General features: G+C 39.6%; 1 protein-coding gene across 2 annotated transcripts in view; it reads right to left on the bottom strand.

Annotated features, from left to right (window-relative positions):
* The window catches only part of CWC22 (CWC22 spliceosome associated protein homolog), a 201,057-nt gene that overhangs the window by 137,562 nt on the left and 45,501 nt on the right, over positions 1 to 17,994 (bottom strand). For both annotated transcript variants that reach the window (XM_030210141.1, XM_030210142.1), the window contains exons 5-6: positions 13,119 to 13,367; positions 3,065 to 3,193 (exon numbers count right to left, since the gene is read on the bottom strand). In XM_030210141.1, coding sequence (XP_030066001.1) covers positions 3,065 to 3,193; positions 13,119 to 13,367 — 378 coding nt within the window. The remainder of the gene's footprint in view (positions 1 to 3,064; positions 3,194 to 13,118; positions 13,368 to 17,994) is intronic.

The following is a 17,994-nucleotide window of genomic DNA, read 5'->3' as shown; positions in this document are numbered from 1 at the left end:
TAGCATAGTATTAACATTAAAATAAATGTTAGAAATCCTATCCTTTTCTTCCAGTTTGCAAATCAGATCAGCACTACAGGAAAGATTACGATGGTATTACAGGTACAATAGATCTGCAATGGGTTCTCAATCCTATAGTAAAATGTCTTCTAGTGGACAGGACTTCACTAAAATACAACTCAGAGAAATATTCTGAAATCCAGATAGTATGTTTTAAAAGCATCTTAGAAAATCATTTTGTTTTGTTGAAAACCAAATGGCAATTAGTAGAATATTTTTTTCAAAGCTAACTAGATGGGAAGGCAGCCAACAGCCTAGCCCTTGTTATTTTCAGGATGTCTTGTGGTTTTAAAGCCTCACTATGATCATGAATAAGTGACATTTACCTAATGTGTAAATTGGCATCATTCCTCACCCTAGCTTTTAGCCTTGAGATGAATAGGCACTACCATAATCCTGTTTGTCTATTGATTTTATTCCTCCCAAATGACAGAAAAAGCATTTGGTTTAGATTAGGATACTCACTGAAAACAAAACAAGCATGTCATCAAAACAAAACATGTCATCTCCCTGTTAAAGCAAATGAGAGTAACTAATGGAGCATATTTAACTACAGTATCCTGTTATATTTGGTTTCTCCCCTCCGTAGACAGTAGGGTTTCTTGCAAAAGCATAAGGGGGTAATTTAATAAAATCATTTTCAAGCATTTGTGGTCATAAGCATATAAGTGACCTCCAATAACATACTGACTGGTATAAAAGTACATGTTTTGACACAATGCTGCATTCTTTGCCATTAAGAGTGTACAGCTACGGAATTTGGGTGGTACACATATGTATGCACTCAGATTACAAACTACACTAATTTATGCAGTTGTTTAAATAAATTTTAGGCACAGACATTTACAACTGCTCCAGGGCAGAAATACTAGTAAATATCTGTGCCTGCAACACAGGCATGATTTCTTCCACTTACACTACTTGCCTTTATAAAAATTTACCTAAAATAGGCATCTGAAAAAAAAAAACATGCTTACACTAGGTGCCCCCTTATAAAATTACCCTCAATATATCTGAACACATGGCTATCAAGAAAACTGTAGGTCATACAGTTTAACTGGTTAGAAACAACTCACATATTTCTCTCCCGCATTTAGAGATCTTATTTATGTTGACCACAGGTGTCCAACCTCGGCCCTTAACAGTTTGGGTTTTCACAATTTCCCCAATAAATATGTATGAGATCTATTTGCATACAACGAAGGCAGTGCATGCAAATAGATCTCATGCATATTCACTGGGGAAATCCTGAAAACTCGACGGCTAGCAGCCCTCAAGGACCGAGGTTGGACAATGCTGATTTAGACTACTTTTCCTAACATGAGTGAGCACAGTCTGTTATAGTTGTGCTCCAAATACACAACTAGGAAGCTAGAACCTTATGACTGCAAATCACCAAGAGCTAGGAAACATTTTGCCTAGAGATCGAGTAGCAGAGCACTTATATAACTACCATATATACTCATGTATAAGTCGCGGGCAGTTTTGGGCTAAACAATAACTAAAACTTGTGACCCATGTTTAAGCTGAGGCTCCCCTCCAGCCCTTCCTCTCTCCTTTCCCTCCGCCCCCAAGTTTAGTATATCCCCCTTTCTCTCAAAACCTCCTCCTCAGGCTACCTTAAAATGTCTCTCTCTTTAGAGGTTGTCGATGACAGCAGCAGCAGCAGAGATACACATACACTGCCTGCAGCCTGGCCCTTTCCTCTGATGCATCGTGCCCCCTATGAAAGAACTTCAGAGGAAAGGCTCCGGCTCAGCTGCAGGTATTGTGTGTATTGTTCTTGCTGCTGTTGGCAACCACGAGAGAGAAAGAGAGACAAAGAAAGGACAGAGAGAGAGAGAGAGAGAGAGAGAGAGAGGACAGAGACATTTTAAGGTAGACCTAGTGGGGGGCAGTGGCTGGTGGCATGAGTATATATGGTACTTATCTTTTCTACTCATACAGTTCTGCTATTTAGTCCTGATGGAATTACACACTCCTGTAGCTCTCTCAAAATGCCCTTCACACATCCTTCATAGCTCTTTCAACTCCCTCAGCACGCACCCTACCATAGCTCTCTTCTCAATCTCTGTACCTCACCTAGACAAACGCACTATCATAGTTCTCTCAACCTCCCCAGCACTCTGAGCCTGATAGCTTTCTCAAACCCATTTCCCACTCAAAGCATTATAGCTCTCTCTCTCAAACCCATCCTTAATAGCTGTTTGTGAATCTGCCCCAATACACCCCATTAGCCCTTTCTCTCCCTATTCCCCTCAGCACATACACATACCCACATCTACCTCTTGCTCCACTCCTATGGTATCCCCACACTTCAACCATGCTATCCCCAGCTTGCCCTCCACGCCTTTCCTTGTGTCTTCAACACACACACTCCCCTGGGTGGGCACTTCCTCAGCTTGCCCCTCCCTCCCCACACTCTCCCCTGTCACCCAGCATACACACCCTGCCCATGGCATTGCCCAGCTTGTCTTGTTCATTTCCTCTGGATCCCTGCCCTCCCCAGCACTCACCCCAAGCAAAGGAACAGGAGAGCAGCAGCATGCCAAGCTGTATCCGGCTCCTCTGCGACACTACTGAATTTGAGCCATGCAAATTCAAATTCAGCAGTATTTCTCCAATTGTGTTGTGCATCGGGGAGGGAGGGGGCTCACTTGTACAAGTTCTGTGGGCTTAACAGTGCCAGTACCTGCACCTCCTTCAGTGCTAATTATCCCATGATATTATTTGTATATTATGATTTATTGATTTTACTATGAATGTTTTATGTAAGTCACCTACAGCTGTAGGCAGTGCGGGATACAAACTTTTTAAAATAAATACCATGTTCAGACGTGTGGGCTCTTCATACTCAAAATCTACTTTAGCAGCCAATCCTCTATTCTCTAACTTTCTAAATAAAACCATTTTTTCCTTTAGATATCTGGGAGATTCTTTAATGTTTTTCAATACATTCATATTTGTTGCTAGGAAAGGTTGAAAGTAAGCTTGTATTACTTGCCTTCCTCTAACAATATTTTCTTGAAGAAGCTCATGGATAATATTTCCTATGTTTGAAACGTTGACCTTGTTGATGAGACCATTGATTGACTTCTTTAGCGCTTCCCAACTCATCCTCTGATACGCCAAACTATAAAACAAAAAGTTACATTTTATCTTGTACATATAAAGAAACAATCTGTTTTTCAAGTTTTTAGATACACATAATGGAGGTAATGCTATAGGCAACTTAAATACAAAAAAAATACTGTTCTGCATTTTTAGACGCATAAAATTACCCTGGCATATACGTGCATAAAGTAGGTGCTAGAAAAACACATCACCTACTATTATGTGGTATACATGTAGCATTTAAATGGGTGAAGTAGGGGCAGGATCAATTCTTATGTATGAATCTTTAAAAATACATGCACAACACAGTTATCTCTCTGGAACAGGTGTAACTGTACAACTTTCAAGAAGTCAATTTTATAAAACAGATGCAACATATGCACCTAGGTGCCTTCACAGATGTACATCCTGTTCTAAATTTATTTTTAAGGTGTTTTCATACAGACAGCTGTGGGCACTGTTTTACCAAATTCAAGACTGGATTAAATACCTTTAATGCTTACTGATCATTGAAGACTAAAGAAGAACATAATACAGTACAGTCTTGATTATCCGACCTTCACTAATCTGACCATATCTGACAGACCCCTCCCCCAGTGACATCATCCAACCCTACCATGCCCCTCCCACATGCAGCCCCCCCCCCCCCCCCCCCGTAGTTACACATTACATATTTTGTGTGCCAAGTTTCTAGAATAGTGACTAAGTGCAGTTATGCACACAGCTACAAATCAGTACCAACCAATTCCAATTACCTGCAATTATTGGTTGTTAGCACCAATTATGTTACATGTGTAACCAGCACTATTCTATAACCTGTATGTGAACAACCATGAAAATGTGGACACAAGAACATAGATTGCGGAAGTGTGCGTGTATATGCATGTATTGACACTCATAAGGAGGGTAACTCTATACCTATGGGGAGCGAGAGAGAGAAATAGATATAGATAGACAGATAGATAGATAGAACTACATCTATACAGCTAGGCACCCAGAAGGCACCTGATTGGCACATATTCCATAAAGTGAAGTAGACTCCTAGTCTCCTTTACAAAACACTAGCTAACTGGGTATGGATGTGCATATCCAGTTAGGTGCAAGCACTTACACCAGCCACAAAGATGATGCCTAAATGCTAGAGATAAGTATATAAGTTATAGCATTCTGTAAGCTATATGTTTAAGTTGGAGTTCTGCCTATGTGTACACCACTGTAAAATACATGTTATGTAAGTTATATAAATATTTTACAGAGTAGCACTTGGGTGGGAGTTTGGCATTTCACATGTGTATGTGTACACTTATGCGCACATATGCCAATATTCTAAACATTTTGATAAATCTACTTATTTACTATGAACTACTCCAATGAGTGTGGTTTCCAATTCACCATTTACACAGGTAAATGCTTATTTATATAAATGTGCTCCTTGAAATATTTAGAAAAATCTAAAGCACCATAAAGAGCAAACAAGGATATACAAAATTAAGATGAAAATCTAGCTATAATCAATATCCACAAATATCTGATGTATATATTAAATTTGAATAGAGGAAAAGCCTCAAAATCTAGAAGAACACTCTGTCATTGATGTCATCAACAAAAGGAGGTCCTCTAAATCATCATAGAGGACCTCCTTTATGTTGATGACATCAACGATAGAATGTTCTAGATTTTGAGGCTTTTCCTCTATTCAAATTAAATATATAAATCAGATATTTGTGGATATTGATTATAGCTAGATTTTCTCCTTGAAATATTCTCATCCTCCCTGCAGATAAATGTATGAAGTGATGGTTCTTCAAGTCTATGTTGCTGTCAGGATTTTTTTGCTTTGCTTGCAAGCTACTATTTCTACTGAATTGCCTTGAACCTCTCGTCATAGACAGCCACCTAGTCTGCCCAATGGTTAAGCAGATGTTATAAATCTCAAATATGCTTTTACATTATTGTGAACTAAATGTGTGCCTCTTTCACTTCTACTGTTATATAATCTGTATTATTTACACTGAGGTTAGTTGTATTGATTGATTCCACTTTGAAAATGTTAAATCTTGAAACACTACTTCAGGTTGTTTGAAGTCCAGCACTGCTCTGAACCTCCTTCCCCCAAAGGTATTTGAAACTATAGTCTTGAATAGGCTCTTAAAGTACTTTATAAGTCATACTTTAAGAGCCTATTCAAGAGAGACTTAAACTTAGCATAAAAATACCATTTGCTTATTTCTGAGTTTCAGACTGAAGGTACAACTCTCATCAATCTTAAATCTGCAATGCAATTTGCCACAACTTATTTCTCTTGCTCTGAACTGGATATTGAATAAATCTGCTTAGATTGTGTATTCAGAAATTCGAAAGAATGTCTATGGTTTATAATACCTAAGAGCCATCAGTCTGATGTTGTTTTAAGTTTGCTCTTCTAAATGATAAAGCAATATTTTTTCCTATATAGAGTCTAAAAAAATAAAAAATTAAAGCATCTTCATGCATTTCATCTTGAGGCTCGCCTCTAAAAAAATATTTATTCAATTGCTATTATGACTGCCCAGTGATCCCTATTAACTAAAAATGTATCATTTTCCACTTTCCTTTGTCTGGAATAATGATCTGGGTATCTTCTCTGGTACTGTATATTAGAGTAATCTTGACCGATTTTATTTTTTTTTGGGGGGGGGGGGGGGGGGGTAACAAATCCAAATCCTCCCCAAAAGATGGATGGTAATCTTCTTTGATGTGACTTTGAGCCTGTGTCTAAAGTCTAGTCTTTCAAATGAAAAAGACTGCTTTGCTAAAACCACAGCTACACTTAACAAAAACTGCTGACATAATGATTGTCACTTATTTAGCAGTGGAACAGGCATCACTGAATTTCATTATTTATTTATTTGCTGCATTTGTATCCCACATTTTCCCACCTATTTGCAGGCTCATTGTGGCTTACAATGTTCCTTTGTGGTATTTGCCACTCCGGAGTAAAAAGGTACAGTTGTTATTACATAGAGAGCATGGTTTACATAATAGATTATGTGACTAACATAATGGATCGTCATTATAGAGTAAAAGAGGCGATTGGTATTATCTAAAGAACATTGATGATCTGGTCGATTAACTAGTCGATTAATAGCACGTCATTTCAGAGTATAGATGCAATTTGTGTACTACAGAGAATATAGATGATGTACAAAAATTAAGCGATAAGCATAAGGAGAAGACATTTTGGATATCAGTAATAGGTGATGCATTACAGTTCCTGTTATGGGTCATTGTGGTATGCCTTGTTGAAGAGATAGGTCTTCAGTGATTTGCGAAAGTTAATTAGATTGTACATTTTTTTCAGGTCTATTGGCAATGTATTCCACAGCTGTGTGCTCATATATGAGAAGCTAGATGCATGTGTTAGTTTGTATTTTATTCCTCTGCAACTGGGAAAGTGAGGATTTAGGAATGTGCGTGCTGATCTTTTAGAATTTCTGGCTGGCAAGTCTATAAGGTCTATCATATTTACCATGTTTCGGAACATGCATGCCTGCCTCAGGAGTCTTGATGCGTATAATTGATAATCACATTTATCATTGATCTTGTGAAAAGAACATGAGCTGGTCTTTAGAAAGACCGTTGATGAAAGAAACAATTGTTGAGTAGCATGTAAAATACCGATATTGTGCTAAAACGTTTATCCACGCCGTAAGATCTCTGTGTTCTTTCCACTTTTTGTGGTCTTTTTGTACTACCAAAAGACAAGCAGAAAGAACACAGCATTTCACACTTTGGCATTCGCTGATAATAGTGCACACAAGGTGGAAATAGTGCGCACTCTTTCCCAATAGTGGCACCACCATGAATATGCTAAAACAATGGTGTGAACCATAGTGCATGCGCACTAGTCTGCACATACACTAACTCAGTGTTATGGTCTTACCATGACTTTGCCCCATGGAATCCAGTGGCGGTGTCTTTCCACACCAGCACGTGCGCAGAGACTCAGCGGATCTGGGCTGACATCAGGAAGGGGCATGCCTGGGCTTCATTGGGGCCTGAGTTCTCTTAAGGAAGCTCAGCCCTGATTTCCGGTGCCTTCACAACAAGGCAACATGGCTTCACTAAAGGAAAATCCTGCCAAACGAATCTTATTGACTTCTTTATTTATTTGTAACATTTGTATCCCACATTTTCCCACCCATTAGCAGGCTCAATATGGCTTACAAAATATCGTAAAGGCGAACGCCAAGTCCGGTAGGGTAAACATATAAGGTACAATAAGGATCAAGGATAATAAGGAATATATAATCTGTCTAATACGATCTAAGGTTGTGTTGCAGAGTTGATGCATTTAAGTAGGGTCAGTGGGATGGGCCTTGCAAAACAGGTAAGTCTTTAATGATCTCCTGAAGTTAAGATGGTCGTAAATCATTTTCACAGTCTTTGGTAGTGCAGTCCACATTTGTGTGCCTAAATAGGAGAAATTGGATGCATAGGTTGATTTATATCTGAGTTTCGCCAAACTAACGGTGTCTTCAGGGGAACTGATCTGTAAAAACAATACATGCAGCGTATAAAAAAAAAACACCACACAATATATAAAAGACAGAAAAATGTGCAAAGTTAAAGTACTCAAAAATATGACAATATTCATAAATTCAGCAAAATTGATTAAACTTTGTTACTCACTGTTCGGCATAACCAACCTATATATAGGTGACAACCTATATATAATCTCCGCATGTGTGGGCGTTCTTTAGCAAGTTTTGGACCGGGCTGGGTGTTATTCCTCCCTGGTTATGCCGAACAGTGAGTAACAAAGTTTAATCAATTTTGCTGAATTTATGAATATTGTCATATTTTTGAGTATTTTAACTTTGCACATTTTTCTATCTTTTACATATTGTGTGGTGTTTGTTTTTTATATGCTGCATGTATTGTTTTTACAGATCAGTTCCCCTGAAGACACCGTTAGTTTGGCGAAACATGGCCCATGTAGGGAACTAGGAACCCTGAATATTGATTTTTCACCAAGAGCTTTACACAGATTGATATTTAAAAAGTATTGAAGTGATCAAGAACTTACAGCAAGAAAACGATTGGACATGCACAGACTCGACCTAAGCTAAGTAGCTATGTATTTTTTGTTAACAGAATATCAGTTTGGTCTGGGACCAAAGAAATGCATGCAGTTAACCGGAGCGTGCACTTAACCGTTGTGACTCAAAGAAGCTTGACATCTGATAAACATATGTACAGTACTGTTTATTATTATACATATACAGTCTCCGTTAACTTACATTATGCTTACTTTAAGTAATCAGTTATAGTCCTCTGTACACTAATGGGTCTGAGTTCCACAGACTACGTCTGCCAGATGGTAAAAACTGTCATAGCACTGATATCCAGTGGCCTCCAGATCAGCCCGCACGGTGTTGAGACTCTCCAGCGCGCTTGCAAAAGTGACAGATGGAGGTTGTTGAATTTCGTCAGCATGTGCCTCGCTACTCATTTCATCCTCTGTTTCATCATCAGCCGTTGTTGCCTGCGTGTAGGCGCATATCTCCACATCAGTGCTGTCGTCAGTTGTTTGTAGATCGTAATCAATAGCTATGTAGTGATGAAACTCCTCTTCAGTAACACCGGCTGGGATGTCAATAACCTGTTCATCTGACACATTTGCAACAGCTGCATCCCCCTCCACATCCTTAACAAAGCTTGCCCGCTTGTAGCAGTTCACAATGGTTGCATGATTCCAGGCTTCTTTCTGTATATGTAGGGAATCCAACAGTGATAGATTACGAGCCAGTTCAACAGCATGTTTATCCTTGCCAGTCTGGTCATCCATAATGCTCATCAGATGACGTAGCACAAGAGCCCGATAATGTTTGAAATTGGCTATTATGCCCTGATCCATAGGTTGGATCAGAGAGGTAGTGTTTGGTGGCAGGAAAACCACTTTGACGTTAGACAGCCTGACATCATTCCTGTGAGCAGCACAATTATCACAAAGCAACAAAATCTGACGCCTTTGTGCCCACATTCTAGTGTCTAACTTTAGCCACTGCTTCCAAATTTCCCGTCATCCATGAATTTGCATTAGCCTCCTTTGACACAGGAAGTCGCTTAACTTTCTTGAAGCAACGGAGCTGTTTGCTCTTTCCAATGATGAGGGGTTCCAACTTCTCACTCCCATCCATATTGCAGCAAAGGAGGATCGTCAGTTGGTCCTTCGACGTTTTACCTCCAGTAGTTTCGGCATGTTTGAATGCAAGTGTTTCATCAGGAATCGCTCGCCAGTAGAGACCGTTTTCATCAGCATTGAAAATGTCACGAGGTGCAAACTCGTTCAAGATGGAAGAACTGAAACAACCCAATTTTCAGCACCAAAGTCATCATCGTCTTGTTTCTCACCATGCTGTTTCTTGAATTTTATGTTGTTCCTCTCCTTCCATCTTTCCAACCATCCAACAGTAGCTTTGAATTCAGTTAGTCCAAGACTTTCAGCTAGCTGGTTAGTTTTCTCCATAAGCAGTGGACCACTGACAGGAAACTGTCTGCTCCTGACTTGAGAAAACCACCGAAGAGCATCTTCTACCTCCTCAGTTTTTCCTGCCCATTTTCGCTTCCGGTGTGGATTTGTATTGTTTTGCCAGTCTTCCAGAAGCTGGTCTTTCTGCTTCAAGACACGTGAAATTTGACTGGGATTCACACCATATTCTTTAGCAATAGATGCTTGACTTTGTTTGTTTTCTAATTTTTTAAGAACTTCTATTCGTTCAGCCAGTGTTAAAGTCTTACAGTTCCGCTGCCGCGATGACGACCCCAGTGTACACTCTAACAACATTTTTTCGCTTATTCTGCCTGTGGCAGTTAAAGGGGTGGTAAATTTGAAATCTCATTGGTTGTCAAGAGCCAATCGGCTTCCATATTCTGTCCATGCACTTATGTGGAGTATTTCCTGCAGAGCAGCGGTCTTAACCCGTGCATATAAGCGAATCTTGCACTTATCAGTGGTGTGCTAAACCGAAGTTTGTCCACATAGAAATTGATGGTGCCAAAAATGGGACTGAAGTATGGCATGCAGTTAAACAGAGCATGCGCTTATCCGACGTGCACTTAAATGGAGTGCATTGTATTTGTTTTAGAAGAGGCTGATCGGGTCTTGGGTTTGAAGTGAAGGTCTCAGGCTGGGACGACCTCATTCCTAGTAACAATAATTCATGGTCTTACACTTAGCTTTTTAGGAATAGGAGGGGCCACTTAAAATGGTTTCTTAGAATGTGGAGGGTGGAATGTTCCCCTTTCAAGTGCCAAAAAAATACTACAGCCGCTACACCGGCAGAGGGTAGACATAGCTTTTCTCCAAGAAACATATCTGACCTCCCTGGAACACAAACAATTTCAGAGGTGGTGGGTATGGGCGATTATACAATCACCAGCACCTAACCGAAAAGCAGGAGTAATTACTTTGATTTGAAAGGGCCTGGACTATCAGATTCATAAAATGCACTCGAGCCATGACGGATGTTTTGTATTTGCACAGGCGACACTGATGTGGACAAAATATCTATTATGCAACTTTTATGCACCTAACATGTTTAATAATCAGGTCTTTCGTAAACTGATACTACTACTTTCCCCATTTTCAGATGACAACATAATTACAGGAGGAGTTTTTAACACGGCCTATGACCCACAGGGGCCCAAGTTGGATTTAAGTGTTGACTCTCTTGTGTAATATACTAGAGTTGATAGATGTGTGCAGAACAGTCCATCCAGGAGAAAGAGAGACTACACACACCTCTCTCGCGCACATTCCACCCAGGACAGGTTAGATTAGACAGTTCTTTTCCCAGGTCATTAGAGATGAAACTGGCCTGTATGACATCTCAGACCATGCTGTGCTGGTCTGGGTTCAAATGCGGACATCAGGGTAGAGAACACTAGAGGTTGCCCTTGGAATTACACCAAGATAATCAAGTACCAGGAATATATCCACAAGAAATGGTTAGATTACTATACCTTTAATAGCCAACACTTAGATCAAATTATCCTATTTTGGGAGACAGCCAAAGCAGTTCTGAGGGGAGACACCACAGCCTTCTGTACACATAAGACGGATGTGAGATTGTAAAGTGTAACATCTTGCGTTTAGAGACCCAGATTCACACACAGAGGATAGGTTTGGGCAAATCCCCGACAGAAGCTAACAAAGCCTCCCTACTTGCCCTCCAAACAGAACTTAATGAACTGTTGCATCACAGAGTCATCAAGGCGAGCTTTTATTATAAATATCAACTTTATTTCCGTGACAAGAGTGGGATGTTAAAGTCATATTTGATTCGAGCCCAGCAGGAGAGTAAAAAGATAACACAACTTCAAAAACCTGACAGCTCTCTAACTCCAACACAGTTATTAATGAGATTTTTAGGGATTACTGTGTTATACTGTATGAGGCAGCACTCTCTATGGATTAATCTGTTTACTTGGAAAATTTGATACTGCCCAAGATAATTCCTACACAGCTTACTCAATTGAATATGCCGTTCACCTTAGATTAATTTTATCTGTCCACTGGTTCTAGCGCTTCGAGGAAGACACCGAGTCCAGATGGTAACCAAGCTGAATCCTACAAACTTCCAATCTTGGATATTTCTTCTCATTTGCTTTTAGAGACAAGGCAGTTAACTAACTCTTTACAAACTAGTCCAAATGATTGCCTTGCCCAAACCAAGCAGAGATCCTACATCACCCTTGTCATACAGATCTATTTCTGTACTAAATTATTGCCAAGATTCTGGCTAATAGGTGGGGGTAGGGTTGGTATGGGAGAAGGAAGTGTGTATGTGGTGTGTGTGTTTGGTTTCTTAGGGCTACAAATAGGGATAAAATTGGATGGCAGGAGGCCTAGTTCTGAACTCTATCTTGGATAAGAATCAGCCAAGAAGGAGTTGAGTTTAGAGTTTATTTTTTATGCCATTTTGTGCCCTGGAGAAGTGTTGTTTTGCTTGTGCCTGTTACTTCTGACTTCTTCTGTCTGTTTGGCCTTTTGCTGTTGGTATTAAAAAAAAATGCAGCTAGCTACAAACAAAAGCTTATGGTGCCACCACCCCAATACAGGCTGATTCTGTCTGAGCTGCAGGCTCAAAGGAGCCTTGCTGTAAGGACAAAATAAAATGAGGGGAAAAAGAAAGGCAACTGTAAATTATATTCTTTTCTTTTAATCCTCTGAACCACTGAAGAACCAATAGTGCTGTGCACTACCATAGAGAACAGTGCTTCTCAACCCAGTCCTGCAGGCACATCTAATTCTATCAGGTATTCAGGATATCCACAAAGAATATGCATGAGATTTACATACCAAAGGCAGCAATGCATGCAAATCTTACTCATGCATATTCATTGTGGATATCCTGAAAACCAAATGGGACTAGGAGTGCCTCAAGGACTGGGTTGAGAAACATCAATATAGACTAGACTTAAATTTCTGGATTTTACTGCTTATTGAGGCAGCTGGGGCTACAGATTCTGTAACGATAACGTTTACAACCCCTGGGAGAAGTCTCAGTCATTGCTCTCTAAAGGACTGTACCAGGCTCCACAGGGAACCAAGGAATGTGCCTCCCAGTGACAGGACAGTTTCTGAAATGGCAGGGTCCAATAGAAGAAGATGAGCAAGATAACCCAAAGGGAAAAAGTTCCCCTAACAGTAGCAGAGTTTTCAAATGAAAGATAAATGGGTTGTGGTTTCACAAGCCTAAAGTACCCATTTGAAGGAAAAGGAAAAACGCATCATGCAAAGTATTTTCAGAAACAATCAAAACCATATGCACATCTGGGACTATTTCCTAAAATACTGAAGTTTTATTATAGCTGGTATAAACTTTAGTAATTCTTCATTCTATGGTATTTAGTCAAAATTTTAAGATGAACTTGGCACTAGCCAACTGTGCCCATACCTGCTTTTATCTGTGATCTGTTGTTGCATCATCCTGAGCTTTGCAGGGGGAATGTAAGCTCCTCCAGTACGGGTGAGGATTGGGTCCAAATCATCTTTTTTCTTCTTTGCTGGGGGCTCACTAGAATCAGCTGATCTGGGAGGCGCCATCTTCTCCTCACTTCTCCTTGGAGAAGGAGATGATCTTCTGGACTTCCTTCCATCAGAATCTCTCTCTCGTTCCTTTCGAGATCTCTCTTGCTCTCTCTCCCTAAAATGCAGGGTTTAAAAAAGTTTTAAGAACACTTAGCAATTATCAGAAAATTACCTCCGGTTTGCTAATTAAGGGTCTCACTGCTGCTTCCCTTTCACTTTGGCTGCACAATTTCTATTACAAAGGAATTAAGTAGTTTAGTTACTTTTTTTAAAGAGAAATTTTCTATCAGTAATCACAGTACTACCATGCAGCACTTTAATAACATACAGATTCCAATTTTACAGCAAATGCACTTTGCAATTGCCACATCTTCAAGCTGTTTCATCCAACAGCCCATAACCCCTTTCTGAGAAGTATCTTTTTGAAGTCTACTTTTAAAAGCTGTATCCTAATTCTATTTTAAAGTTTTCTAATCACTGGTACAAAATAAGTACCTGAATATATGTAAACCGCTTTGAATGCAGTTGCAAAAAACTCAGAAAGGCGATATATCAAGTCCCATTTCCCTTTCCCTTAATATAGAGATGGCCCCCTTGGCTTTAGCATGAAAACCTGGAACAGTTTGCCATGAGTTTTCTTCATTCTAGTCTAGATAGCTTTAAATGCACCAATCTGTCCTCTCTGGCAATTATGCAGCTCTTAATTTTTTTGGATTTATCTTATCTTAGCAGTCCATGCCCCTATACACATTGTTAATTTTGACCATTATCAAGCATGGTAAGCGATACTACAACTCTGATAACTCATAGTGTTACAGATCAAATCAATAGTAGAAATTACAATAAACCAACAAGACCTGCACGAATAAGGCTTTTCACTTCACTTTTAGTTATCTGCGGGCCTAGATCATTCAATTCAGGAAGCACCAGGAGAAATATGAATGGAACTTGCAAAGGCATACTTGCAATTTTCACAGTTGCTGGATACTCATATACAAAGAAGGTAATTCTGTAACTGTGTACCTATATATAGGTGCCAATTTTATTCTGCAGAATACTAACTTAACAATATATATGCACAGGATTTACACTAGCTCTATAGCCAGCGTAAGTGCTATATATATATATATATATATATATATATATATATATAAAACTGTAATATATAACTGTAAGAGTTACATGTTTAAAAGTGAGTCCCACCCACACTCTGCAAAGACTTCGCCTATGCGTATGCCCACTGTCAAAACACACTATGCAAGATACACATGTATTTACAAAATAGCACTTAGGTGGAATGCTGGCATACATGCACATATGTGCAAATATACATTAAGTGCCACGATTCCAAACATTTACATGTATAATTAGTAAGGGTTAGCACCTATTTTATAGAATTACCCCCAAAACGCACAACCACAGGAGACCTACAGGGACATTGTAGAGAAGTCCCACTTCCAGTTTGGCAGCCCCTGTGCTGCATTTATTTATTTGTGACATTTATATCCCACATTATCCCAAACAAGTTTGAGTTCAATGTGGCTTGCAATAAACAGTAAAGGATACATAAAACAGAATAATGCATAAGAAAATAATTTGTTGTAAGAATCCAATTTTACAATACAGAATCATAAACATACTGGGATAACTATGGATGCTAACATTTAGAAAATCTATTATTAATGAGAAATTGTACATGAAGCAAAGAGAAAGTTAATGGTAAATAGAGTAATAACCAATTCAGGAAATAATTAATTGTTTGAGATATGGTTGTCCTTTGTGAGGGTTTGTTTGAATAGGAATGATTTGAGGATTTTGCAGAATCTAGTATATTCCTGTATATTTCTTATTTTGGGTGGTAAAGAGTGCCACCATTTGGTTCCCAGGCAACTGAAGTCTGCAGAGTGGACAGTTTTGTAGATCACTTTTTTGCATTTTGGGAGGTGTAGTCTGAGATAATTTCTTGCCTCATATTTAGTGTTTCTTTGAGGTAAGTTTATTAATGGTACCATATAGTCTGGAGCTGTGCCATTTAGTATTTGAAAGATAAAGGTACATAATTGAGAGGTGATTCTCACATTGATGGGAAGCCAGTATAATTTGATTAATAAAGGGGAGGCACTTTCAAAACTAGAGATTTTATGTATGAACCTGGCTGCAGTGTTTTGAGCTGTTTAGAGTATTTTCAACAGGTACTCCTTACATTGGAGGAAGAAGGTCTCCTAGGAGAGCAGCACCCTGGTGTAGTAGGAAGTACTCCTGTAGCCAGGATCAGCACTATCCTCTCGCACCGAGGATATGTCTCTACTTCTGGTCAGGCAGGAAGGGTTAGAACAGCTGTTGTAGTTGGCAATTTATTAGGCATGTAGATAGCTGGGTGGCTGGTGGACATGAGGATCGCCTGGTCACTTGCTTACCTGATGCAAAGGCGGCAAACCTAAAGTGTCACCTAGACAGGATCTTAAATAGTGCTGGGGAGCAACCGGCTGTAATGGTACATGTGGGTACCAATGACATAGGAAAATGTGGAAGGGAGGTTCTGGAAGCCATATTTAGGTTCTTAGGTAGAAAGCTGAAGTCCAAATCCTCCATGGTAGCAGTTTCAGAGATGCATCCCATTCCACGCGCAGGACCAAAAAGTCAGGGGTTGAGACAATGCGTGGTTGAGACAATGGTGCAGGGATGAGGGATTTACATTTGTTAGATTTGGTTGACACTCTGAGAAAGGGGGAGACTATTCCGAAAGGATGGGCTCCACCTTAACCAGGATGGTACCAGGCTGCTGGCGCTAACTTTTAAAAGGAGGTAGAGCAGCTTTTAAACTAGAATGGGGGGGGGGGGGGGGGGGTGGAAAGCTGACAATCGCCCAGGAGTGCATGGTTCGATATGAAGTATCCTTGAAGGATACTACTGAAACAGGACATTTAGGGAATCCCAATAGAGAGGTTTCAACAATGCTGAAAGTAAGCCAGGTGTGCTTAATGAGAGAGCAGGATAAAGGATGCAAATTATCTCCTTCAACTTCTAAGCAGCTTGTAGATCAAAGGAAAGAACACAATTTGAAGTGCCTGTATACAAATGCTAGAAGCCTAAAAAATAAGATGAGAGAGTTAAAAAATATAGAGCACTAAATGATGAGGTAGATAAAATAGGTATCTCAGAGATTTGGTAGAAAGAGGACAATCAATGGGACACTGTATTAACAGGGTACAAATTGTACCGCAACGATAGAGAAGATCAAATTAGAGGGGGGTTGCACTATATATATTAAAGAGGGAATCGAGTCAAATAAAATAAACATTCCACATGAGACAGAAGCATGGAATCATTATGAATAGAAAATCCATGTGCGAAGGGAAGAGTATTCTTGTAGGGTTGTACTAACGTCCACCAGGACAGAATGAACAGAAGGATGAAGAAATGTTTACAGAGATTAGGAAAGCTGACAAATTGGGCAATGCTATAATAATAGGTGATTTCAATTACCCCAATATTGACTGGATAAATGTTACATCAGGGAGTGCTAGGGAGATAAAATATCTAGATGTAAACAAACGACTGCTTCTTGGAGCAACTGGTCCAGGAACCAATAAGAGGGGGAGACATTTTGGATCTGGTCCGTGGTGGTGTAAGTGCATACTGCAAGAGGTGGTGGTGTTGGGTCCGCTGGGAAACCGTGATCATAATATAATCAAGTGAAACCACAAATGAAATCTACTGCAGCTGCATTTAATTTTCGAAAGGGTGACTACAATAAAATGAGGAAAATGGTTAAAAATAAACTAAAAGGATCAGCTGCTAAGGTTAGGACACTAAATCAGGCGTGGACGTTATTCAAAAATACCATATTGGAAGCTCAGGCCAGATGCATTCCACGTATCTGCAAAGGTGGAAAGAAGAGAAAACGACAGCCAGCGTGGTTAAAAGGTGAAGTAAAAGAGGCCGTTACAGCCAAAAGATTGTCCTTCAAAGAATGGAAAAAAGACCCCAATGAAGAAAATAAGAAGCAACATACGCACAAGTCAGATGCAAAGCATTAATAAAGAAGGCTAAAAGAAAACAAAGTGAAACTTGCCATAGAGACTAAAACTCACAGTAACAACTTTTTCAGGTACATCAGAAGCAGAAAGCCTGCAAAAGACTCCGTGGGACCATTAGATCACGAAAGAGCAAAAGGGGCTCTTAGAGAGGACAAGGCCATAGCAGAGTAACAATGAATTCTTTGCTTCTGTCTTTACAGAAGAAGATGTAAGAGATCTGCCTGTACCAGAAACAGGTTAAGGGTGATGATGCAGAGAAACAAAACTTTCGGTGAACCTGGAAGATGTACTAAGTCAAATTGACAAATCAAAGGAGTAGTAACTGCCTGGACTGGATGGCATACATCCAAGGGTACTGAAAAAACTTAAGCATGAAACTGCTGATTTGCTGTTAGTAATATATAACCTGTCATTAAAATCATATGTAGTACTTGAAGATTGGAGGGTGGCCAATGTGACACACATTTTTTGAGAAGTGGTCTAGGGGTGATTTGGGAAATTATAGACCAGTAAGCCTGATATCAGTGCCGGGAAAATAGTGGAAACTATTATAAAGAAACAAATTACAGAACACATAGATAAACATGGTTTAATGGGACACAGTCAGTATGAGTTCAGCCAGGGAAGTCTTGCTTCATTAATTTGCTTCATTTCTTAAGTTTGAATAAACATGTGGATAAAGGTCAGTTGGTTGATGTAGTG

This window comes from Microcaecilia unicolor, chromosome 7, assembly GCF_901765095.1.
Source record: "Microcaecilia unicolor chromosome 7, aMicUni1.1, whole genome shotgun sequence".
NCBI lineage: Eukaryota > Metazoa > Chordata > Amphibia > Gymnophiona > Siphonopidae > Microcaecilia > Microcaecilia unicolor.
The sequence above is the reverse complement of the archived record's forward strand: the minus strand, read 5'-3'. Positions and strand labels throughout refer to the sequence as shown.